Source organism: Caretta caretta, chromosome 2, assembly GCF_965140235.1.
Source record: "Caretta caretta isolate rCarCar2 chromosome 2, rCarCar1.hap1, whole genome shotgun sequence".
Lineage (NCBI taxonomy): Eukaryota > Metazoa > Chordata > Testudines > Cheloniidae > Caretta > Caretta caretta.
Window position 1 is genome coordinate 229,037,759 of NC_134207.1, and position 26,048 is coordinate 229,063,806.

Sequence of the window (26,048 nt, forward strand, 5' to 3'; positions counted from 1 at the left end):
AATATACTGTACACAGTGACTTACAAGTAAGAAAGGTATATTTAGCAGCGCATTTGATGTGTTCAGTACTTGCAAGCCATTCTGTGTATTCTACAAAAAGAAGTGAGAACGCTGAAATGTTTGTTTTTATAACTCAACATCTCAGATGTCAGGTATATAGAGGTATTGTATGCTGTTCACCCACTAAAAGAGGGCCATGCCAAATACTTCAAATTACATTGGACTCATTCATAAATCATCTTACCTCATTCTCTGCCAAAAAAACCTCAGTTGTCTTATTAAATTTACATTAAAATTAATTACTAAGACAACTGACTACTTCTGATGTCTTTTGCACAGAATGAGATATGACTTATGAATGAGTCCAATGTAGTAAATCCAAAGATTAATATAAATATTCAATACTGCTTTGCTTACAAATGTGCAGAAACTTCCATTAAAAATTTGGCATCAATGATTTTTATTCAAATATTCCATTTTATATGATGGCTAAATTTTTCATGACAAAGTAGTTTTACATATTTCTTATTACTACAACCTATTGAACTTAAAAATTACACCAAACCATAAAATGAGAACAGAATGTGCCAATTAATCTTTTAGTTCTAGTCAGAGAAGACCATAAATTACATTGTGGCGTTCCATTATTTATTCTCAATGTACTTCAATATCAGATTTGCCCATTTCACAAGTCAGAAGATGTATTTTTAACTGGCTACACTGCTAACTGATCTGAAATTAAACTATGCTCTCCTTCATATATCACCACTAAAAACTCAAACTGAAAATGACTATTTTGTTGCTTTAGAAAATTCAGAACATATTTTTGATTCACACTTGTATAGACCTTGTAATGACAACAGTTAAGTAGAGAATATAATTTGAAGACAGCACCCATACTGGAAAAAAAAAAAAATTGTAATCACTTTTCCAGCCACATTTTAAATAGACTAAAAATGTTTAAGAAACCTCTCAAGCAAATGATTAAATAGTAGGTTACATTTCAGCAAACACTTAATTACATTTTTCCTATAACTTTGGCAAATTTTTGAAGTGCCTCTTAATTATATTTACTTGACTGTTTAGCAGCTCATGGGAAATTATCTTGTTTCATCTATAAAGGGTGTTTTATTTGTTTGTTTATTTTGGAAAGGGCCTTGTGAAATACAAACTGGAGCAAGAGTTTTAATTAGAATTTTTAGAATGAACTTTGTTCCTGTGAAGATCAAATGGGAACAGCTGTGGAAAAAAAATCTGGGATATTTTGACTCTTGATTTACAAGACTTTCATCTGGGCTTGGAAAGGCTGTGGGAAGATACAGTAAAAGCGATATTCCATCTCTATTCTAGCTAAGTGTGACTGTACTAAGATGTACAGCTTTGGAGAGGGAATCCAAGTTGAAAACCAAAAAGCTTATTCTTTAAAGGCATCTTGAACTTGCACACATGCATGACAAGTGATTTAATCAAAGTAATACTCTCCCATCCCCCAAAGTAAATTAATGTAATTCATTTCATTTGTAATTAACCACTTCAAGTCATCAAATCAACACAGTCTACTGAGGACTTTTGTGCCAACCAGAGTGACCATAGTTGATGGTATCATAGCAGGGTAGTGAAATCCCCAGATCTGGCTCAATCCATCAAATCAACAAATCTGAGGCAGCCCCACAGGTGGCACCAGGTAGGGACAATGCATGCACCTCTTCAAGCATCAGTGGAGAGTTTGAGAAGTATGTATTGGGGTGTGTTTTGTCCATCCTGGCAACAAAGCTGAAATGCATGCAACCACCACTTTTGACCATAATGAGTGATAGAAGAACAGTCAGATCTCTGAGATGATGACATTCTGCACAAAATCAACCCATTTTATGCACCGGATTTGGTGCTGACAGCAGACATGGAACGTTTCTAGCTGCCAAGTCTGCTTGTAAGAGTGTGTCCAGGTTTCTGATGCCTATTAGCAATACAGGAAGCACACAGGTTTGATAGGTCCTAAATTTTGTCTCAATGTAAAGACATGAACTTAGCACAGGAGGCGGTGAGAACTATTTCTCAAAGAATGTCTAATTTGCTGAGGCTGTTTGAACTCTGCTTGCAGAGTAGATAGATGAATTTGTCAATAGTCCATGGTACCTGAACCCATACCTGAGCCAATCTGCACTGGGGTTCTGGTGGCCCAGCAACAAGGTTCTGGACATTGACTTCTGCCATGAGATGTTCAACCTGATAGCGTGGGCAGACTCTGGAGACCCTGGTTGGCAGGGCTGAAATTCTATAACCTCTCCATAAGCAGGTTAGTGTCGTTGGCATAATCTTGGTCAGTGAACACTTCTTGTGCAACCTGGATTCGGACACGTGGAGTCGCAAACCCTAATATCTAGCTGATACCTTGACAAAATAATGCTGAGGTGAGAATGCATCCCTGCCACACACCTGAAGTTGTGTAGAAACACAATGTACCAATGCAAACTCTTGTGTTGGTACTGGTGTGAAGATGGCATTCCAGATGTGCACAAAGTCGGCTCTGCATGAGACAAAGTGCTAACCTGTAGACTGATTCAAATACCACTTTGATGTTGCTATATGCCACAGGAAGTGTGTGGTTAAATTCTCAGTGCAGCTCAGCAAGAAGCCAAAGGGTAAGGACAGCTTCACTGTCGACTGCTTATCAATGAAATCAGATTGCTGTGGATAATATTTGTTAAGGAGCAGCTGCATCCTACCAAGCAGAACATGAGCAAAAACCTTTCCAGGAACTGATAACAATGAGATCAGCCTGCAGTTGCTACATTCGGTGCAAGATTTTTCCTTCGTACACGGACACCGTAATGCCGTCTTTCCATTCTGCTGGTATTTTGGCTCATGCCCACAAATTAAAAGCAGCCGATGCAGGCGATGCGCACTGATTCCAAGGCATCTTTGAACAGCTTGTATGGAATATCATCAGGTCCAGTAGCACATCTATTCCATAACTTTTGGATAGCCTACTTCAGGTTATGGAGTATTAGCGTTTGTCCCAAGTCTGCAGCCACACTGTTTGCTAGATCACATAGCTCTGGACAGTTGTGAGCAGGTGTGTGGGTCAGCACACTTTCATAATGTGTTTTCCCTCTGTCCAGGGCCTTGTCCATCAATGAGCAGGGAGAGCCATCTGGTTTTGGGATGGGTATGTCAGAAGGCTATTTATGGCTGCCAGCTATGTGCAACGGCTCTGCAAGCAGGAGGCAGATTGTTGTACTTTAAGCTGTCCTCTGCTTCATCAGCCAGGTAGTTGATGTAGATCTCATGGTCATATGTGGCTGTGGCCCAGAAAATGCCTTTCGGTCTTTTACTTTCTTGGACATCATCTTGCTTGCATGCTCCCATCTTCTTTGCTAATATATCAGAGGTCTCTTCAGAAAGCCAAGGTTTCTTGCGCAAGCGTCTGCCAATTTTTCCAGCCTTGGCATGTAATATAGCATTATGTAAACCAATTCCAGGTGATCTCCACATCATCTGATAGGGTACTGAGGTTACATCCTCGATGGCCTTGTGTATTTCGCTGCTTCAACAGGATCCTTGGATAGATGCTGGATATTGTACTGTTGGTGGACACCTGGCTTGTGAGGAGTTGGAAAACACAGTGAGCTGCACAACTAGTCTATGGTCTGAGTTTGCTGGTGCTTCTGTGCCACCAAAAATCTAGGGAGATTTCCCTATGGAGTGGTTTCTGATGAGGATGTGATTAATTTCCTTCATTGTACATCCATTGTTTGAAAACCAAGGCCAGTGATGGTTAAGGTACCTAAACCAGAAACCCGTGATAGACAAGCCCTCATGGGCACACAATGTCAAAAGGTGGATGGTATTGTTATTTGGGGAACCTGAACTGAAGGGAGCTGGCACAGTTTCATACCCATTTAATTTGCAGCCAGTCACAGCACTGAAGTCTCCTAGCACTAGCAGAGTTGACTGGCTTTGCTGCCAGCTGGTGGCAGAATGCATCCTTTTCCGCAGGTAATTGATCTTCTGATGGTATGAAGGCCATAATGACTGATAAGTGTCTATGACGATGTTGGAGACAAGCATAGAGTAAGTGTGGAGAGATGGGGTTTTGTGTGCTTAGAGTGGTCAGACCACCTCTAACAAAACGCCACACCCTGAATTCAGTGTTGACCGCTGGAGTGGAGAAAGGTTGATCCTTCCACAGTAACTTAATCACTTTGTGACAGATGGTCCTGTGATGTCAGCGATTTTGATCTCGAAATGGGCGAGTTCTTTGACAAGTGCTGCGTTGTATCCAGCGCCATTCAGTGTTAATGTGTTCCATGTGGCAATATGTAACACACCTCTTCAGTCAGGTCTGGACTTCCAGGAAGGTGGATCTTTAAATGTAACAGCTAAAATCCATCTTCAAAAGAAAATAGATGGATAAGAAATTTTTGCAAAAAGAAATAATTTGCTTATTCTCCTGAGGGTATATACAGTTACATTTTCATGGTCTACATCAACAGTTTTCAACCAGGGCTCTATGGCTCCCCCCACAGGGCTGACACCCCGAGCCCTGGCAGGACTGAAGCCCCAGCATCCTGAGCTCCCCAGCCCTGTGGAGCCCCAAGGCCCACCTCCCTGGTGGGCCTTGGAGTTTCTACAGCATGTTAGGGGGGGCCTCAAAGAAAAAGGTTGAGAATCCCGGTCTACATCACCCAACCATGAACAATGACCTTAGACATTTATACTTAGAGTGTGCACATTGTGATAAGGTTAGTTAGCAACCTTAGAAAACACACATATATTCACAACAGCTTTGTTTTTGATTTCTGAAACCAGTTAGAAATGTTTTCACCATGCTGACTTGATTCTCTAACTGCAAATGCCACAAAGATTGTTTAATAAAATATGCAGTACCTGTTCAGTTTAATGACCTCTGTGTTGAAGTTTGTAAATCTTGATTCTTAAGAATGCTAGAGACTGTATTTCCTCTTCATATACCTAGACAGTGATCCCTCATGAAGCCATGTCTACTTCTGATCCAAACAGGGGACCTGTAAAGTTTGCAAGAGGCAGCAAGTGCCCCAGCAGTCTGATCCAATTCAAACTTGGTAGTAATCAGAACTTCTGCTAACAGCTAAACCTCCTCATGATCTTTCTCCAAAACTCCCATGATTCTCTGCCAGTGCTCAACATACCTGTTTGTCACTCAGGCCTAGGATTTCAAGAATCAGCCAATTTTTGTCTCTTCTCTCATATCCACTCAGCATCTTAATCCTAAGACTTTCACCAGATCTTTTCCTTCTGTCCCTCTCATCTAGACCCTAGATCCTCCTTTCCAGCCTCCTAGACATACATATATCACCCACTTCAGCCCATACAAAATGAAACTGTGATAGTCGTTTTTGCCTATGGTTCTGTTCCCATCTACCTGGTCTATAAATCCTTCCAATGACTCCTTTTTCTACTGCTTCAGGTTCAAGATTCTTTTTCTTACTTTCAAGGCTCTTCATAAATGTGCATAGGGACTTGGATCACACTACTCTTCTGCTTGTGGTTTCAAGAGTCAAAAAACCTTAAGAGCTACTCAAGTTTTCCTAGTCTCATACCAAGGAGTCAAGACCCCAGTACTGCTAAACCCCAGAGTTCAAAAGTCATCCATCAGACCTCCCAAAAAATCATGGGGTTTTTTTTGGTTTGTTTAAGAGATGTTTGGGTTTGGTCTATCTTGATTTAACTCCCGTGTCAACCCCCAGTGTGCATGCAGCAGTAAGCGGTGCCAGCTCTGCCAAATTTATAGAATAATGTGATTTTGGTCCCCACTGCAGATGCTCTCACTGGCTGCCTGATGGAGTAAAGCTTCTCCCCAAATTCCAAAATAGTTATGTCTCCTTCTGTGCTCACATCTGCCTATCTTAAAGCTCATCAATTAATCATGCACCCTCCACCCCCACATCAAGTCTGCCCTATGCCACAAAGTGAAACTCTGCTCCTCCTGCAGCTCCAGGGGATCATCACCTTCACCCCCTTAAGCCTAGGGAGCAGCTACAGCAGGGTTCTCATCTCCTTCTCCAAGGAGTATGACAACAGGAATGAATCCTTGAAGCTGAGAACACCCTTATCCTTCATTACCCAACCCACTCCCAATCCAGGGGGTCTTCACCACCTTTTCCCTTTTCCACACCAAGTGTTACAGGGATGAAGGGGGTGGGAAGGGAAGGAGCCCAGAGAAGCAGACTCATTTGTCACAAGAGTGGTGAGGGCAGGAAGGTGTAGAGCCAACCTGGTCCTGCTCCCCCGCACCATAAACTCATCTCAGTCATGGGCAGGGGAAAGAGAGGGACTGCTTGCTTCTTGATTGGCTGCTTTCTCCTCAGGAAACAGAAAAGTGGGGGAAGGCAATCAGTTGTTTTACCACTGGCGGGGCTGAAATTCACATGAAAGCTGAAGTGTCTAGTCTCAACACAGGAATGGCTCCAGCAGGGGCCAAAATTACATTATGATGAAATCACAAGGGCTAGCAACAGACCCCATGAGTGAGAATCCTACACATATATTTTTAGAATAAGTATAACACCTACATTTGCTATGGAAGGTCAACAGGGAAAAAAGGGAGGAGGAGTTGCCTCATATAGCAAAGATTTATAAACTTGCACTGAGGTTGAGACAGAAGTGGGAGGCAGATGTGTTGAAAGGGGTAAAAAACAGGAATGATGCCATGGTAGGAGGTCTACTATAGACAACTTAACTAGGAAGAAGAGGTGAATGAGACTTTTTTTAAACAACTAACAAAATCATTCAAAACACAGGACTTGGTGGTGACCAGGGACTTCAATTACCCAGACATCTGTTGGGAAAATAAAACAGCAGGGCACAGATTATCCAACCAGTTCTTGGAATGCACTGGGGAGACAGCTTTTAATTACAGAAGGTGGAGAAAGCAACTAGAGAAAAGGCTATTCTGGATTTGATCCTGACAAACATGTGGAAACTAGTTAGAATCTGAAGGTGCAAAGCAGTTTCAGTGAAACTGATCATGAAATGATGAGTTCATGATTCTAAGGAACAGTAGGAGTGAAAACAGCAGAATTAAGCCAAAGGACTTTAAGAAGGCAGACTTAAGCAAACTGAATGAATTGGTAAGTAAAATCCTGTGGGAAACAAGTCAAAGGAAAAAAGTTTCAAGAGACCTGGCAGTTTTTTAGAGAGATATTATTAGGGGAACCAGAGAAAACTATACCAATGTATAGGAAAGATAGAAGAGAAGTTACTCACCTTGTGCAGTAACTGAGGTTCTTTGAGGTGGTTGACTCCTAAAGTGGAGCACCCACCGGGACATGATGCCCTGCGCTTGTAATCGGAGATTTGTGGTAGAAGTGTCTGATTGGGCCGCGCATGTGTCGTAGCCATCTCGCACTGCACCGAGTGGTTACATAGCAGTGTGCAGCCAACCAACCCCCTGTTCCTTCTCAACCTCAGAGAATTGACCTGAAACTCCAAAGTAGAGGGGAGGAGGTAGGGTGGTGGAGCACCCACAAGGACAACCATCTCGAAGAACCTCAGTTACTGCACAAGGTGAGTAACCTTCTTTTTCAAGTGTCACCTTGGATGCTCCACTTGAGGTGACTGTTGAGCAGTGCCCCTTAGTGGAGGGGAGGGGCTTCGGAGTTGGTCTATTGACTGTGGATAACACCGTAACTCCAAAGTGATCATTTGATGCGGATTGTTTTTCTAACGCACAATGTTTAGTGAAAGTATGCTCAGGTAGCTGCTCTGCAAAGGTCAGTGATAGGTCACAGATGCTGCCAGTGCTCTTGTGGAACGCATGTGAATTCCTGATGGAGGTTATAGATTGGTGTTTTGCTAGCACAAATGGATACATCCAGATATCCATTTGGATAGTCTGTTTTGAGATGGTTTGACCCATCGAGCATTCTGTTATGGAAACAAATAGTCTAGGTGATTTTCTAAATGATTTTTTTCTTTCAAAGTAGAAAACTAATGCTCTATGAACAACGAACATGTGAGTGAGGCCTCCCTCCTGTCCATATGTGGCTTCGGAAAACATACAGGTAAGTAAATAGGTTGATTTAAATGGAAGGGGGAGGCAACCTTGGGTATGAATTTAGGAAGCAATTGCAGGATTACTTTATCTTTAAAGAATGTTGCATAAGGTGAGTGTGCCATTAGGGCACTTAATCTCCCACTCATCTTGAGGACATGATGGCACTGAGGAAGGCCACCTTCGTCAATAAATGCAACAATGAACAAGTTGTAAGGGGTTCAAATGGTTTTCCCATGAGTCCGCGTAGAACAAGGTTGAGGTCCCCCAGGGGTGTAGGGTTTCTTAGTGTGGGATAAGTGTTTTCAATGCCTTAAAGGAAGCGTTTAATTGTCAGGTGAGCAAATATAGTGACCCCATCCACCTTGTCGTGGAAGGAGGTAATAGCAGCCAAGTGTACTCTGATTGAGCTTGTGGATTGCCCCGATATTTTAAGTCCTAATAAACAGTTGAGGTTCCTCCATAGGAGGGACAACTGTGCTAAGATGTGTTTATCTTGGCACCAGGTACAGAATCGCTTCCATTTATGGATAGATGTCTTTCTTGTGCTTAGTCTCTGACTATTCAATAATATATCTTTTACTTCCTCAGAACAGGCCCTCTTGACCCCAGTCAGCCATGGAGAAACCAGGCCTTGAAGTGGAGTACTCCAAGGCTGGAGTGACAGACAGGTCCTGCATCTTGTGATAAGGTGAGGTACTAAGGGAAGGGTTCAAGGCAGTTTTGGTAGGTATGAGAACCATGTTTGTCTGGGCCATGTGGGCGCAATGAGAATGACCCTAGACTTGTCCTGCCTCATCTTGTGAATGACTCTGCTTAGGAGCGGAGTTGGAGGAAATGGATACATCAGTGGCGCCTCCCATTTTATGAGGAGAGCGTCGCCTAGGTGTCCCAAGCCTGCTCTGGAGCAATATTGTGGGCGTCTGACATTCTGAGCTGTTGCAAATAGATCTATGATGGGGGAATTCCCATAGTATGAATATAGATTTGAAAATTCCAGGATCCATCTTCCATTTTTGGGTTTGTGAAAAATCCCTGCTTAGTAGATCCACTGTTGAATTCTGACATCCCGGCAGATAGGATGCTGATATCTCTGTGTTGTTGGTGATGCACCAATTCCAAAGGGGAATTGCCTCCATACATATGGAGTATCATCGTGCTCCCCCTTGGCAGTTTATATAAAATTTGCCTGCTATATTGTCTGTGAGGATCTTGATGGCGCTGTTCTTGATGAGAGGGAGAAAGTAGTTGCATGCATTTCGGACTGCCCTTAGCTCCAGTAAGTTTATGTGCAGGTTGGACTACGCTGGGGACCAGCGGCTTTGGATCGTATTGTTGAGCCCAAAAGAAAGCTATCTCCTACTGAAAAATCTGCCCCAGTACGACTTTTTTGTAGCCTTTCTATGAGTAGGCTCCTTGACAGCTGTTGTTGGAGGAGAGCCCATGTCAGAGGCTGCTGCTGCTGACAACTGCTGACCAGGGGGTGGCCTGGACTTGGAGAAATCTCTCAGGCCAGCTTCCAACCCCATCTCTGGTTGAAGATCCCTGGCTTTTCTTGTCCTGGCTGTCAGCTTTCTGCAGTGTGGGCACTTTTGAGTAAAGTGTGTCTCGCTGAGGCAGCAGACACACTGAGCATGGCTGTCAGAAACTGGTATGGAGAGTCTGCAAGTCAGGCATGCCTGAGAGTGTTGGTTTCTTAGAGGAAAAAACAGGGGTAAACCCTGTTTGAGGCTAAAGGTGTATGCCTGCCAGAGAAACAGGGGAGGTAGAAGGAAAAAAATATATATTTTTTGATTAAATTAAACAAATTAGAGTAGGGCAAGTGGATAGGGAAGCTAACTACAACTAAGCTAACACTATCACTATGAATTATCTACTATAAATATTATCTGAAGTAAGAGAGGGTGCTGCTGATCGCTCTGACTCAAGCCAAAAGGTGGTAGAGAAGGAACTGGGAGACGGTTAGTTGTGCACTGCTATGTAACCACTTGGTGCAGCACAAGACAGCTACGGCGTGTGTGTGGCCCAACTGGGCACGGCTACCACAAATCTCTGATTACAAGCACAGGGTGTCAAGAAACCTAAAGTGGAACACCCACAGGGACACTCCTGAAAGGAGAAAGTATGGTAACAGGCCACCCTGGCTTAACCAAGAGATTTTCAATCACCTGAAACTCAAAAAAAGTGTCATACAAGAAGTGAAAATTAGGCCAAATGACAAAGGATGAATATAAAAAACACCATAAGCATATAGGGACAAAATCAGAAAGGCCAAGGCACAAAATGAGATTAAAATAGCTAGGGACATAATGGCTAACAAGAAAGCATTTTACAAATACAAGGGAAGCAAGAGGAAGACAAGGGACATGGTAAGCCCATTACTCAATGAGGAAGAAAAAACAGAAAACGCAGCAATGCCCAAAGTGTTAAATGCCTTTGGTTGCAGTTTTCACCAGAAAAGTTAGCATTGATCAGACAACTAACAGAAAAACAGTGTAAAATGGGTAGAATCTGAAGCTCAAATAGGAAAACAACATGTTAAGAATTACTCAGACAAGTTAGATGTCTTCAAGTCAGCAGGGCCTGAAGGAACTGACTGAAGAGATCTCTGAGCCATTAGCAATCATCTTTGAGAACTTGTGGAGGATGGGAGAGATACCTGAGGAAAGGTACTGGAAAAGGGCAAATATAGTATCTATAAGAAGGGAAATAAGGACAACCGAGGGAATTATAGACCAGCTAGCTTAACTTCAGTTAACCTTAACTCCAGGAAGATAATGGAGCAAATAATCAAAAGATCAATTTGCAAGCACCTAGAAGACAATAAGGTGATAGGCAACAGTCAACATGGATTTGTCAAGACGAATCATGTGAAACCAACAGACTCTTCTTTGACAGGGAAACAAGCCTTGTGGATAGGGGGAAGGAGCAGAGGTCATATATCTCGACTTTAGTAAGGCTTTGGATACTTTTTCACATGGCCTTCTCATAAACTAGAGAAATATAGCAGACAAACCTACTATAAGTTGGGTGTACAACTGGCTGGAAAGCCACACTCAAAGTAGTTATCAATGGCTCATAATTGAGCTGGAAGGGTATAGTGAGTGAGATCCAACAGGTATCTATCCTGAGTTTGGTTCTATTCAATATCTTCATAAATTATTTGGATAATGGCCTGGAGAGTACACTTCAAGTCAGTGTGAGATACCAAACTGGGAGAAGATGCAAGCACTCTGGAGGCCAGGATTAAAATTCAAAATGATCCTGACAAACTGGAGAAATGGTCTGAATTACACAAGATAAAATTCAGTAAGGAGAAATGCAAAGTATTACACTTAGGAAAGAATAATCAATGCACCAATACAAAATGGGAAAGGACTACTTTGGAGGGAGTACAGCAGAAGAGGCTTTACAGAAGAGTGTTACAGCAGATCACAAACTAAATATGGGTCAACAATGTAATACTGTTACATTCCAGAATGATGTTTTCTTTTTTGTATTAGCAGGAGTGTTTGAGCAAGACACCAGAAGTAATTCTTCCATTCTACTCAGCTCTGATAACGCCCTCAGCTAGAGTACTGTGTCCGGTTCTGGGCACCACACTTCAGGAAAGATGCGAAAATTGGAGAAAATCCAGAGAAGAGCAACAAAAATGATTAAAGGTCTAGAAACTATGAGGGAAGATTGAAAAATTGGGTTTGGAGACGAGAAAATGGGGGCAGGACAAGTAGTCATGGGCTTAAATTGCTGCATGGGAGATTTAGATTAGACATTAGGAAAAACTTCTTAACTACAAGGGTAGTTAAGCACTGAAACATTACCTAGAGAGGTTGTAGAATCTCTGTCATTGGAGGTTTTTAAGAACAGGTTAGACCAGTGGTTCCCAAACTTGTTCCATCGCTTGTGCAGGGAAAGCCCCGGCGGGCCGGGCCAGACCAGTTTGTTTACCTGCCGTATCCGCAGGTTCGGCCAATCATGGCTCCCAGTGGCCACGGTTTGCTGCTCTAGGCCAATGGGAGCTGCTGGAAGCAGCGCGGGCCGAGGGACCTACTGGCTGCCACTTCCAGCAGCTCCCATTGGCCTGGGCAGCAAACCACGGCCACTAGGAGCAGCGATCGGCCGAACCTGCGGACACGGCAGGTAAACAAACTGGCCCGGCCCGCCAGGGGCTTTCCCAGCGCAAGCGGCGGAACAAGTTTGGGAACCACCGGGTTAGACAAACACCTTTCAGGGATGGTCTAGATCAGTGGTTCTCAAACTGTGGGTTGAAACCCCAAAGTGGGTTGCAACCCCATTTTAATGGGGTTGCCAGGGCTGGTTTAGACTTCCAAGGGCTCGGGGCCAAAGCCGGAGCCCCACTGCCCAGGGGCTCAGGTTACAGGGCCCCTGGCTGAAGATTTTGGGCTTTGGCTTTGACGCCTTCTCCACCTGGGACAGTGGGTCTCAGGCTTTGGCTTTGTCTCTGTCTCGCCCCCCCCGGGGCAGTGGGACTCAGGGTGGGCTCAGGCTTCAGTCCTCCCTCCTGGGGTCATGTAATAATTTTTTGTTGTCAGAAGGGGGTCGCAGTGAAATGAAGTTTGAGAACCCCTGGTCTAGATAATACTTAGTTCTGCCTCAGTGCAGGGGACTGGAGTAGATGACCTACTGAGGTCCCTTCCAGTCCTGTTTTTATTATTCTAATTTAGGAAAATTTATGGCATTTTAACAGAAGTAGTACTTTTCTGAATGCCCAACAACATGAGACTCCTCATACAAGCAAAGAGTCCCTGTTTCTACGCTCACAAAAATCACTTGTGTAATGACAAGTGAGGGTCAAATAGGGAGCAGATAAAGAGGGAGACCAAAGGCAAGATGGCAAAAAGATCATTTAACTGGTTAGAATGGCATTTCTACATATCTTGATAAACCAGCTTCTTATTTATTGACAAGTTAGCTATTCTGCCCTTCACTTCATGCAGGCTTCATATCACAATTGAGTTTTTAGGAGGATTTGAACACAAAGATTGAACAGAGAGCAGGCAGAAGTCTCCCGGAAACTATAATACAGAGACCATTTTTAATAGCTAAAGAATTCCGCACTTAAACTTTGCCCCTTGTTTCAGAATTACGATCTAAAAGAAGACTTCATTGTAAAATGTTGAATTAGGAATGGGCAAAACTGCAAAAAAGCTTTCCACAAATTAAAAGCCATTTCCTAAAATCAAAGATTCACTTATGCAGAAAGCATTTTTTCAGAGAAGGAGGTAAAAAGCTAAACTTACAAGGGACAATGTCTCCACCACAACTATGGAAACACAACGTGTCAAGAGAAAATTCAACTTACGATTTACGAGTTCATTAGGAACGGTTAACTCAAATGTTTTATACTTTAAGTGTAATGGTTTGTAGTTAAAACTTAAATCCTAAAAGTTAAAGTGTTTCCTGATGTACTAATTCTAAACATTTAGTATGTATCCTTGAGCTTACAGTACAGATTTCTGTAGCTCATATGGTTTAAAAATGGGTAAAAGCATTCTCAAACAGGTGGAGTCGCAAAAAGACCCCATACATTTTATTCAAACAAACAATCCTTCCCACAACAGCAGCAATTTAAGATCTCAGACGTAACATCTATAGTACTGTAAAGCCTAAAATATATTAGTAGCTGAAACAACCTCTTTTTTTAAAATGCAAGCTTAAGCTTAAAGACACTTTAAAGATATCACTGAAACTGTTAAACTTATTTTAAATGTTCAATGATTCAGTTTTTGTATTAAAGGCAGCTGAAAATCACACTGTAGCAAGATCTGAACTTGTATGGTATTTATCTGCCTGGAGTTGTATAACAAAAAACAAAGCGATCATACCTTGGCAAAAAAGACCGTGAGATGTGTTTCACTGCCAAGTATCCAAATAGGGAACTTTGGAGATTTCAAGTAGGAGCCAACCTAGAAGAGATGCAGTAAAAACAAATAAACTAGCTTACAGCTATAGTGAAGCCCCAATACCCTCCCCACCCCCAAAATTTGTAATATTAAAAATTAATATTCAGTCACAATTTGAAGGTAGTATTTAAAAACTTTACTAAATCTGTTTTTGATTACCATATCCCCTATTTAATAATTGGTGATCTGCGATTTAGCCATGTAAATCCAACCATCAGCGGAAACTAAATGGCACTAGGCCCAATACTGTGAAGTGCCAAGTGCCTTCAATCACCACCAAAGTCAAGAGCTGGTGGTATACTGTAACTCTGAGGCCTAAGTCACTGTTTATGCTTGTAGTAAAAAGAGGGAGGAGGGATTTGGGGGTTAAAGCAACTGAATAGAGCGCCTTACAACATGAATGCTGTTTATTTATATTGAAAAGATCCTATTTAGCAGGACTGTTTTTTTTTATTTATTTTTTTTTAAAAAGCTACAATTACCAACTTGTTTGGAAAAAGGTGGATTAAATGACAAGAAAGGGTTAGGTGTTTAATTTGATTAATGCAAAAGTAATTTGTTTGTAGACATCATAAGTCTACATTTTAGGTGGCATATTTAATAAGTTTTTAAACCTTGTCCCCTGAAAGAATGTGTCACATATCACATAATTTGGCCCAATTTAATAGATGTGGCAGTTTCACCTCCAGAGATTGTACTGCTCAAACACCCTACTCCAAACTGTCCAGGAAAAAGTAGTATCGGATACTCAGGATGTTAAAACTCCTGTGTAATTTGGAAAACAATATAGCTGCTACTGGCACATCGGGAGATTTCAATAAGGGAAAGTGTCAGTCGGAGAAGGCAGCAATATCTCATCTTACAATCTTCGAGCCTAATCCTTCACATGTTCATGCAAGTAACTGTACTCTTGTGTTTGTTTGTATATTCAGGCCCTTAAGGTAGAAGTCCATTTGGTTTATGCACTGGGCTATGGATCCTGTGATTATAAATTCATTTATGTTACCTGACAAAAATAAAACAGACCAATCAAGTGCATTTCTTCATCCTTATTAAGCCAACCTAACATGACGGTCCCTCACTTCAGAAGTGAAAGCTCTCCATACAAAGCCAAGGGGGTATTGATGAGTTTAAGGCATCATACCACCACATGCAATATGTGGGGTGCACTTATGCTTACCTTAGTCTACCACTGCATCTTTTTAATCTATTTTTATTTGAGTGATTAAACTTTGAAGAGACGTTCATGGTTTGTAGTCAATATTCTTTTAAATATATGCAAATTCTACATAATCCTCTATACAGCATTAATCAAAACAAAAGGATTCAATGTAGTATGAAAACACGCCAGCCTTTGACAAATGTTACCATAATAAGAGTGCATGCTAAATAGACAGAAAACATTAACAAAGCATCCAAAATATTACAAGTGTAGTGAAAAGCATACTAATGCCCCTTAAATAAAATCTTAGTGTTGAAGACTTATATTCTGCATCACCACATATCAAAACAGCCAGAGTTTGCATTTAAGTAGATTTTGATATACGCAGTGACACAAACATGAAGTAAGCATCCAGCCCTTTGATGTCAATATTTTGGCATAGAGACATAGTAAGTAAATATCCAAGTAATTAAAAAAAAAAAAATCTAGAAGTCACAGCATAGACTGGAACAAGAAAGTTACCATACACAAAGTCATAAGTCACCTTGGATTTAACTTTAAATATAAAACAGTGCCAGCTTCTACTTAAATTAAATTTGCTGCAAAGCAAATTTGTAAAAAAGCAAATCTAAGAGCTTTCTACCAATGCACGAATAATGAACCACTCCAGTGTAGCTTTAAAATAAATCACTACTAAAAATGCTACACCTGACAAAGTTACACATTTTAGCTATTACATTTTTGTCTTTACTTTCCATATGACTGAAGGTATGGATTTTTTTTAATTTAACAAATGGGGTAGCTAGTATCTACTTTTTATTTTTTTAATTCTGGTACAAACTAAAGCATTCAAGACTTCATAAAATGCATGGTATTTTTGAGCAAGGTTGGAATCTCACATTTAAACATTCTTTTGGCTGAGAAAAGGGCAAAACATACATAAATTAGTTATTCTATTAATGGAGAATAAACTATTCATTCTTAATGTTTACTCATCACAAGACATGTATTTAACACTCTCTTTATTGTTAGACATGTATTTTATTACAGACTTTTAGCCTTGGTTTCATTTTGAGGCTAGAAATACTACAAACCTAATAACTCTTAGACTGTACTCTTCAACAGTTTAGGATGAAGTGCCTACATGCAATATTTTCAGAAGAGGATGATGCCTTAGTGGAATACTGCTAAGGAGCAACTCGCATGAGAAATATCATTTTAAAAATTATGGGGGAAAAAGGCAGCTTACCTTACAGTATCTTAGAGATTCCATTAATGTCAAAAAACCTACAGTTGCCTGCTTACGTATACCAAGTAATTCTGTTTAAAAACAAAACAAACATTTTATTGGATAAATTTTCTATTTTTTCAAAAATGATGTGGCATAAGATACCTTATTTTACAAAGACATACAACTTAAACAAGCGTTGAAAAAGCAATGAGGTCAGGTCAACTGGAAGCTTTAAAAAAAAAAAAATTCCAGGATGACTTTAGCCAAATCCCAAATTGTTTATTCCATAAATGAATACAAGTAAAATGAATTATTCATTTTACTAGAAGTCTGCTGTTGACAGTCCTTTTAAAAAAATGTTTAGATTTACAACGCTAAAGCAAATTCTTGTGAAGTATTCTAGTACGCTCTAGAAAAAGAAAAAAACACCCTACATCCTGAAACTGCCATTTTAGAAAATGAAACGAGCAAAACTTTCCATACTTTTCTTTAATCATATTGACACTGTGGACAATGTAAAATCAACTGGTTTTGAAATGTTTTATTAATAAATGTCTATTTCTCATCATTTCATTTTTCTCTGGAGAACTTCACTGCGAGCAACCACCAGTACCAGCACTCAAGTATCAGCACTACTTCAGCTGATTAGTACCATTTTTAAAGAAAGCCTCACAATAAGAATGAAAAATACTTTGAAGCCGATGAATCTTTGAAAAGTATAATCTACGTAGAACTAAAACTTGGACTTCAGCATCTTTAGAAATGTAGTTCAACTCTGAAAAGGACTAAAAATGGCTCTGGACTCCCATGTTTATTGTCTCAATGAACCACACTACATGTGCAAAATTTACAAATAGGAAACTATTTGCCTGAGTTGGACATTCTCTTGGATCTGAAAGTCAAGCGGAGTTCTTTTCTACTCAAGAATAACTACCAGTTATAAACATTCTGCAGCCAAAAATACAGCACTCTTAGGTTTACACAGGTCTATCGGATTAAAATTTAGTAGACAAATTTATCGATCAAAAGGAGTAGAATCCAGCTTTCACTCTAAAATGAACAAAAGCAATAAACATTTGTGACACTAAAGCAAGCATACGTCTGAACATACAGTGAGCAGATCTCTTTGGTAAAGTCTTTACGGTAACATCTACACAGAAAACAAACAGCCGCAGCTGAACTGATTCAGCTGGCTTGGGCGGCTCAGGCTGCAAGGCTCTAAAATTGTGGTGTATGCATTTGGGGTCAGGTTGGAGCCAAACTCTGGAACCCTGCAAGGGGAGAGGGTCTCAAAGCCCAGGCTCCCGTCTAGCCCATACATCTGCACTACAATTTTACAGCCCCACAAGGCTGAGTCAGAGGCCAGTTTTTAACTGCTGTGTAGACATTTATCCAAAGTCACTTTTCAGAGAATTACACTGAAGCTACTTTGATTTTGGGAAACTGTAGCTCTTAAATATATATTTGTTAGTAATAGTAACTCATGATTACAAACTGTGATGCATTTACCTACGGGCCAAGTTCTGGGATAATACTGGGAAATATTCTGAATGAAAAAAAAAGTTCATTTTCTTTCTCATGTTTCAATTAGACTCAATCCTGCATTTTGTGACAGCACTGTATGCTCTCTTATTTACTTGGGACAGCATGTGCAATGCATTTTCAAGAACTTGAATTCAACACCTGTGCAGTAAATTTACTACAGGAATTGCATGAAAGAAGTGTTAGTTTTTCCATGCATTTCCTTTATCTATCCATTCCAATAAGTCAAAAAGAAGATATTGGGTAAGTTTGGCATGATGTGTGTTTCATTTATATAATCTGGTTATTATGCATGATCTCCCTTTCCCAATGTTGCCCACAGACAGACTTCTTTGCTCCGAGCTGCCCAAGAAATGTATTCTGAAGATTCTACACCTTGTAGAATCAAAAGCTTATCACTAAAGGATCTTCCTGATTAACCTTTATTTTGGAGATACCTTTGGACCACAGGCTGTTAAAATTCTTTCCAGGCTGTCATTCAGCCAGACAGGAAAGAAGTTGCTCATGCATTGGTACATTTTGGAGTTCAGACAACATACTTCTTCACTTACAGTCTCATTGCTATATATGGCAATATACTGAGCAGAATCACACTTTCCTTGGGAAGAAGGTAAAGTGGCAAGTCCAATTCACAATCTAATAGAAGGTGTGTAGCCTCTGTTTAGAGCTAGAGCGCTTCCATCAAGTAATTTTAGCTTAATTAGACCTTAAAACAAACAGAGGTGAATATCTAGCCTATCAAAAGGTCATATCAATACAGTAATCCCAGTTAATACCATATATCAAATTCCCTTTGTGAAAAAAAATCTAATTTACACTGAGATCAGTCTTAAAACAGTCCATCAGATGAGGTCTTTTTCAAATGCAATATAGTATAGTATCTTGCTTCTCTACTAGTGAGTGATTAAGGGTAACTACATTTTTCAGGCAGAGATTCTTTCCCTTCCAGCTTCAATATAGTATCTAAATAAGCTGATTTTATAAAGTGAATGTCTGAAACCAGCATTGAGTGAAAGGTCCAGTGCAGGACAGAGAACTGCCTATTATTTTGAGACATTATGTCAGACAGGAAACAGAAGAGATCCTGTGATAGTTGAGGGCTTTCTCATAACCTGCTATGCTGTCTGGGGCTTCTTGTCAGAAAATTAGTCCTTTTCTAAAAGAATTTTTGCAATTACTTTATTGGGTAACTAGTTTTTAGTGCCTTTATATAAAAGAGCACTTTTTTCTGGCCTTTATTGTATTACACCTAGTGATACTACTTCAAGCTTAATGTAACTTAAATGCCACCTTGTGTTGATATGAAATAATGCAGAAATTCTGACATTACACAGATTGTTTTTGAAAAGGCACAAAATTGTATATACGAATAAAATGTATTCTGTTTAGAGCTGTTTCATTCAGATGAAAAAGAAGGTTACCCACCTTGTGCGCTAACTGAGGTTCTTCAAGATGTGTCCCCTTATGGGTGCTCCACTTTAGGTGTTGGTGCGTCCTGGCACTGCTGATTGGAGACTTTTGGTAGCAGTGCCTGGTCGGGAAGTGCATGCGCAGTAGCCGCCTTGTGGTACCATTGGCACTCATGCATCCCGACCCCTCAATTCCTTCTCTATCATGAAGCTCATATAGCGAATGCCATAGAGGGGAGAAGGGTGGATAGTGGAGCACTCACAGGAACACACATCTTGAAGAATCTCAGTTACTGCACAAGGTGAGTAAGCTTCTCTTCTTAGAGTGCTGTCCCTGTGGGTGCTCCACTTTAGGTGACTGTAGAACAGTACCCAGTTATGGAAAGTTGGGTTCCGGAGTACGTTGCACAGTTGATGATAATACCATAAGGCTGAGTATTGCATCATTCTCAGAGCTTTCTGTTATTGCACAGTTGTTTGTGAACATGTGTATTGAAGCCCAAGTGGCAGCCTGGCATATTTCTTTGATTGGGACATTATGTAGAAAAGCAGTCGAAGTAGAAACTGCTCTTGTTGAATGGGCTCTGATCCCCTGTTGGGTGTTCTATCTTTTGTTGCTGATAACACAGGTGGATGTAAGTCGAAATCCATTTTGATAGTCTGTTTCAAAATGGCAATGCCTTTCGTTCATCCAGTTGTGGTGGAGATGAAGAGTCTCAGTGACTTACGGAAAGGTTTTGTTCTCTCTAGGTAGAATGCTAGTGTCTTCTAACATCTAGTGTGTGGAGAACAGATTCCTGGGTAGACCCATGTGGCTTTAGGCAGAACGCAGAGAGATGTGTAAGTTGACTGATATGGAATGACGAGGGTACCTTTGGTACGAATTTAGGGTGTGGTTGCATAGTCACTTTAAAGACAAAGAATATAGTGTAAGGCAGATGGGCCATGAGGGTCCCGATCACACCCACTCTATGTGCTGAGGTGATCGTAATTAGGAATGCTACCTTCATCGATAGGTGTAGTAGTGAACAGATAGCAAGGGGTTAGAAGGTGGCTCTGGTTAGTCCTCTGAGGACTGAGTCTAGATCCCATGCTGTTGTAGGGTTGCAGACTTCAGGGTACATGTTCTGAATTCCTGCAAGAAAGCGCTTTGTAATTGGATGCATAAAGGCTGTGGAAACAGTCATTCTTATGGCAGAAGGTGGTTATGGCTGCGAGGTGTACCTTGAGTGAACTAATGGACAGCCCTGAGTGTTTCAAGTATAGCAAGTACTCCAGGATCTCATGGATTGGTGTTGTAAGTGCAGGTATGTGTTTGTCATGACACCACCAAGTGAACCTCTTCCATTTATGCAGGTAAGTAGTGCGTGTGGTGATTTTCCTGCTGTTTAGGAATACATTTTTAACCTCTTCTGAACAGGCTAGTTTGTTGCATTGGAGCCATCAAAGAGCTAGGCCATCAGGTGGAGTTTTGGTAGATTCAGATGAAAGATTCGACCCTCGTCCTGAGACAGGAGATCCCGTTGAATGGGAAAATTGTACGGTGGGCACCATGTTAGGTGGTTCAGGTGTGGGAACCATGTTGGGGCAATCAGTATGATCCTGGCTCCATTGGTCTGTATCTTGGGTATTACTTTGGATAATAGCTGGATTGGTGGGAATGCATACAGAAGGGAAGCATTCCATTGGATGAGGAAGGCATCTTCTAGAGTGTGTGGTCCCAGTCCTACTCGCGAGCAAAAGCTTCGGCATTTGCCGTTTGTGTTGTTGCAAACAGGTCTATGACTGGTAGTCCCCACTGTGGGACACGTGGAATGTGTGTTGTGCTACTTTGTTGTTCAGCTCCCATTCGTATTCCTGGGAAAACAGTCTGCTCAATGTGTCTGCCATCGTGTTCTGTTGTTCTGGGAGGCAAGACACTGCAATAGTAATATTGTGGGTAAGGCACTAGTTCCATAGTTTCATGGCTTCTGTGCCTAGGGAATGAGAATGCGCTCCTCCCAGTCTGCTTATGTAGAACATAACAGGCTATGTTGTCTGTTATTATTCTTACCAATTTGTTTCTCATCATCGGTAGGAAATGTTTGCATACATTTTGAACTGCTCGTAGTTCAAGTAGACTGATGTATAATATTGACTCGGGAGACCATTTCCCTTGGATTTTGTGGGGGTTGTAGTGTGCACCCCATCCTATCAGTGAGGACTCTGTGGTGATTAGGATGGATGCAGGGACTTGTTGGACAATTGCTCAGGATTGTCCACCCTTGTAGGGACTGTGTGACTTTCAGGGGTAGCGATAGGATTTTGTTTAGGTTATATCTGCCTTGTATGTATACCATGCTTAGCCACCCCTGGAGAGATACATGACTACACATGCGCTGTCTGACTACAAAAGTAGAGGCAACCATGTGTCATAATAGTTGCAGGCAGATGTGTGCAGAGATCGTCTGACTGCTTGTGATCATAGATATGAGACGGGTCATTGTGTAAAATCTGGACGTTGGTAGGGAAGCTTTTTTCTTGTATTGAGTATGTAAGCTCCAATGAATTCTAGAAGTTGCACCGGAAGTAGCGTTGATTTCTTCTCATTTATCTGTAGGCCAAGAGTATGGAAGAGCATTATAGTTCTCTGTGTAAAGTTAGTTGCTTCTGTTCGAGTGCAACCCTTTAAACAGGCAGTCATCCAAGCATGGGAATATCACAATTCCCTGTCTGCATAAGTATACTGCTACTACTGCCAGGGTCAAATGGGAGATCCTTTACTTTGGTTTGCAGTTCCCATGGGATTCCTGAGGCTTGTAGCCAGGAGGCTCTCCTCATGACTATGGCAGTAGCTGTTGTATGGGTTGCTGTGTGTGTTGTATCAAGGGAAGCTTGTAGTGCTGTTCGGGCTGCTAGTTGTCCCTCTGTCAAGAGGGCTTGGAACGGCTTCTTTCTTTTCCTCCGGAATATTTGGTAGGAACTCGTTGAGTTTCTGGCAGCTGACGTGGTTGTACTTCACCAATAGGGTGGTACAGTTTGCCGTGCAGAGTCTTACAGACGAGTATACTTTTTGGCCAAAAAGATCTAATCTCTTGGCGTCTTTGTCTTGAGGTGTGTTCTTAAATTTATCCCCCTGATTTATGGCGTCCACCACCAATTAATTTGGTTGTGGGTAGGAAAATAAAAAGTCCATGCCTTTGTTGAGGACATAATATTTTCTGTCAGTTATTTTGTTCATAGGTGGTATGGTGGCTGGCGTTTGCCATATCGTTTCCGCGGGTTCCATCGATGCGTCATTCACCAGTACTGCTATTTTTGTTGTGAATGCTGGATGCAGAATCTTTAATAGTTGGTGTTGATTCTTAGTTACCTCTTCGTGTGTGATGTTTTGGGTCTGTGCCACCCTTCTAAACAATTCTTGGAATTGTTTTGAGTCATCTGCTACTGTGGGTGGGGGAAGGGAGGGAGCAGGGGAAAGAGACTCATCTCGTGATGAAGAGGAGTTATGTTCTGATGAGAGGTCCTGTGTGGTGTCTTCCAACTCCTTTATTGTGTCCTCAGGTGCCTCCGAGGGTTCTGTGGCCATCTCCGTAGGGGGTCGTATCTGCTTTCTTTTAGATATGTGAATTCTTTGTAACTGTGATCTGTATGCCGACCATGGGTCCCAGTGTGCCCATTGCATCGGGAATGGAAAGGGTGGGCACATCCATTGGTTAGCCAGTCATGGGGGTATGTCTCTGTGAGGATGGTCCGTGGTACCTGTGTGGGATGGCTGGGGTTCAGTACCAGAAGGGGAAGAGTGTCTGCAGTAGAATACTCCCTCCTCCATGTCGTCCTCATTGCTTGAGAAGTGCGGCACGGACATCGAGTCCTGGTTTTTCGATGTCAGCAGCATTGGGGAGCCATTGGTGCAGAGAATCAGAGACCCTGGTGTGGAGGTCATCGGCATGTGTGGAGCCGAGCTGCATCGGTGCCGCTCTCTAGTGAGTGGCTTTGGTCAGTGCCGATGTTGGCAGTTTACGTCTTGGGGGTGGCATTGTCATTTTCAGTTCTGTGGGCACCATGTCCTTCCTGGGAGTGGCAGGTGCCATGGAGGAGGAGGCTGTCTTATGCCTGCCACTCAACTCCTTGCCTTTACCATTCATACTCCCGGTGCAGGCGGTGCCAGAGGTGCCCGGAGCATTGAACATGATCACCCTGCTGGCCATCGGCACTGAGGGTAGTGATCTCGCTGGAGACCATTTTCTGTTTAACAGTTCTCTCTACATTGGTGATGCTTCTCTTTTCCTCTATTTTTTTTGGAGGAAAGGGTACTTGCTCTATCCAGGGAGGAGGTGCCTGAAGAGTACCTTCCTGGGGGCTTTCTAGCATCCGACGGAGAAGTAAGGGATTTTTCTGTCAGGATAATTTTTAGTCTTAAGATCCCTGTCTCTCCTTGCTCTGGCTTTGAGGTTGTTGCAGTGGGTGCATTTGTGGGGAATGTGCGCTTCCCCTAAGCAACGGATGCACTGCGAGTGGCTGTCTGAGACAGGCATCGCATCCTTGCAAAAAGTGCATCTTTTGAATCCAGGAGAGCCTGGCACTATCTTTATCTAATTTTCTAATTAAACAGAAATTAAGAAGGAGAGGGATCTCTCAAGAAGTTTTTTTTTTGGAAGTCGAAATAGTTTTAAACTGAAGTTTAAGACTATTTCTACACTGACTATAACCAACTAAACTCTAATTGCTATCTAAATTGTTTTATTTCAGTCGTTTTAAGACACCGCTGTTGGAGCTCCGTCTGCAGCCCAGGATGGCTCAGAAGGAACTGAGGGGGTTGGGACGCATAAGCGCCAATGGTACAAGGAGGCTACTGCGCACATGCATCCCAACCAGGCACTGCTACCAAAAGTCTCCAATCAGTGGTGCCGGGACGCACCAACACCTAAAGTGGAGCACCCACAGGAACAGCACTCGAAGAATTACTACTTTCTATATCACAGCATTTGAGCCAACAAAAAGGAACCGGTATGAAAACTGGTAAAGTCTACCACTAAAATGCTTCATAAAGAAATCAAGCAAGTTAAGATAGTTTATTTTGTAACTACTCTGTGAATCTGAAACTTAGTACTCACAACTGAAAGGCATCTTCCAACTGTGCAGGAATATAGGATGGAAGAGAGAAGAATTGAGGAACAGAGCAAGCGTGGGAAGTAAGCGGATAGGAAGTCAAAGAGGTAAAGTGGAACTGGTTCAAACAATTTTAAAACAAAGGGCAATCTGAACTGGCGAGTGATGGGCAGGAAAACAATTACTTAATATTCCCATATGGCACGTGGATGCTTATGGAATTTCACAAGTCAGTACTGTATACCATCTGCAGAACAGTTTTGAATATTGTTATTTGATCTTTTTCAATAACTAAGCAAAAGCATGAATTTGATTAAAATAACGAATCTCTAGTGTTAAGATTTAGGACCTCCGCCTGTTCCCACTGAAACTAATCAATATACTAGGTGTCAAAAACAGGTTAACAGAAACCAAATCACAATTATATCAACTGTTAAGATATTTATTTTGTCTGATTTTATACACAGTAAATGTGTACAATAAACTAATATTAAACAACATCAGAACACAACCACCTTAGGTTTTTGAATCTTTAAAAGAAGCACACCTTGACAGTATTGCATACAAAAAAAATTATTTAGGAGCAGTGGATAGCTTTTATTATCCAGGCTCAACGATATGTTAGAACATAAATACAGGAGGCAGAATCAATGGAAGAGTTCAGAAGAGCTGAGCATTAGAAATGCTATAAAGTTTAAGTTTCTCTGATATTTGAGAGGCTGAAGAGACAGAATCAGTCTACTGGAATAAATTTAACATGTGCATTGTTTGCATCTGCTTCATCTTACATACTTAAGACCTGTGAGTAGATAATTCTGGTACAAGAGACATTATTTCTAGAGATAAAAAAAATGTACTTTGGTCTTGCCTTTAACGTGTACTCTGGGGTTACAAATTTTAAAATATAGTAGTAGCAGTCTGTGGCCAGGCAGCTCCTTTTAAAAATTATACCAAACAACTGAACCGGAGATCATTAAAATGTCTGCAAAACGTAAATGTGCACTTTTATTCAGAAGCTAATGCAAGTATCTAATTTAAACAGTATGTGCTTTCAATATTTAATTTATCATATCTTAGGTAGTCCTTCCACTGATTAATCTCACCACGTGTAGCCCACAGGGCTGGCTTGCCTTTATTATATAAAGATTCCTGTAAGGAATCTACGGGTCTGTATCCTGTAAGACATTAGCTTAAACAAGTTAACATAAGCGTGGTTAAGGAGGCCTGTAACCTTTGGCATAGATAAATGGCCTAATGGTTACCTTCAGATTTTGGGAACTGAGGAAAGCTTGCTCAATGGCAGAAGTTGGAACTTAACAGTAAATGGTAACTGCAAGGAACTTGGAAGTAACAGCTGCAACTCTGCTTAAGCAAGAAGTGATGGGTATGACAATGAGCTAAAATGGTATTAACACATCAATATATGTTAACCTACAGAATAAGCACACCTTAACACTATGTGGGTAAGGAAGTTAGATTTAGCCATACTGGGTTGGATATTAGCTTAGGCCCTATAACAGGGCAAGCCACCATGTGGCATTAGTTCTTTCTTCTAGGCTTTTCTGCTTTTCCCCATTTGAGCCTTCAACTCATTCAGGAACCTGGACCATTGGACTCATTGTCATGCCAGAGACAGGGCTGATCCTTTGTCTCT

General features: G+C 41.4%; 1 protein-coding gene and 1 long non-coding RNA gene across 3 annotated transcripts in view; one reads left to right on the forward strand and one right to left on the reverse strand.

The window, feature by feature from the left end:
• Positions 1 to 26,048, reverse strand: part of MINDY3 (MINDY lysine 48 deubiquitinase 3) — a 96,924-nt gene that overhangs the window by 44,291 nt on the left and 26,585 nt on the right. For both annotated transcript variants that reach the window (XM_048838035.2, XM_048838036.2), the window contains 2 exons: positions 16,371 to 16,441; positions 13,882 to 13,962 (listed from right to left, as the gene is read on the reverse strand). In XM_048838035.2, coding sequence (XP_048693992.1) covers positions 13,882 to 13,962; positions 16,371 to 16,441 — 152 coding nt within the window. The remainder of the gene's footprint in view (positions 1 to 13,881; positions 13,963 to 16,370; positions 16,442 to 26,048) is intronic.
• On the forward strand, positions 7,966 to 24,446 carry LOC142071204 (uncharacterized). Its single transcript, XR_012667250.1, has 3 exons — positions 7,966 to 8,045; positions 8,627 to 8,726; positions 24,035 to 24,446. It is a non-coding gene; the product is annotated as an uncharacterized LOC142071204 (long non-coding RNA).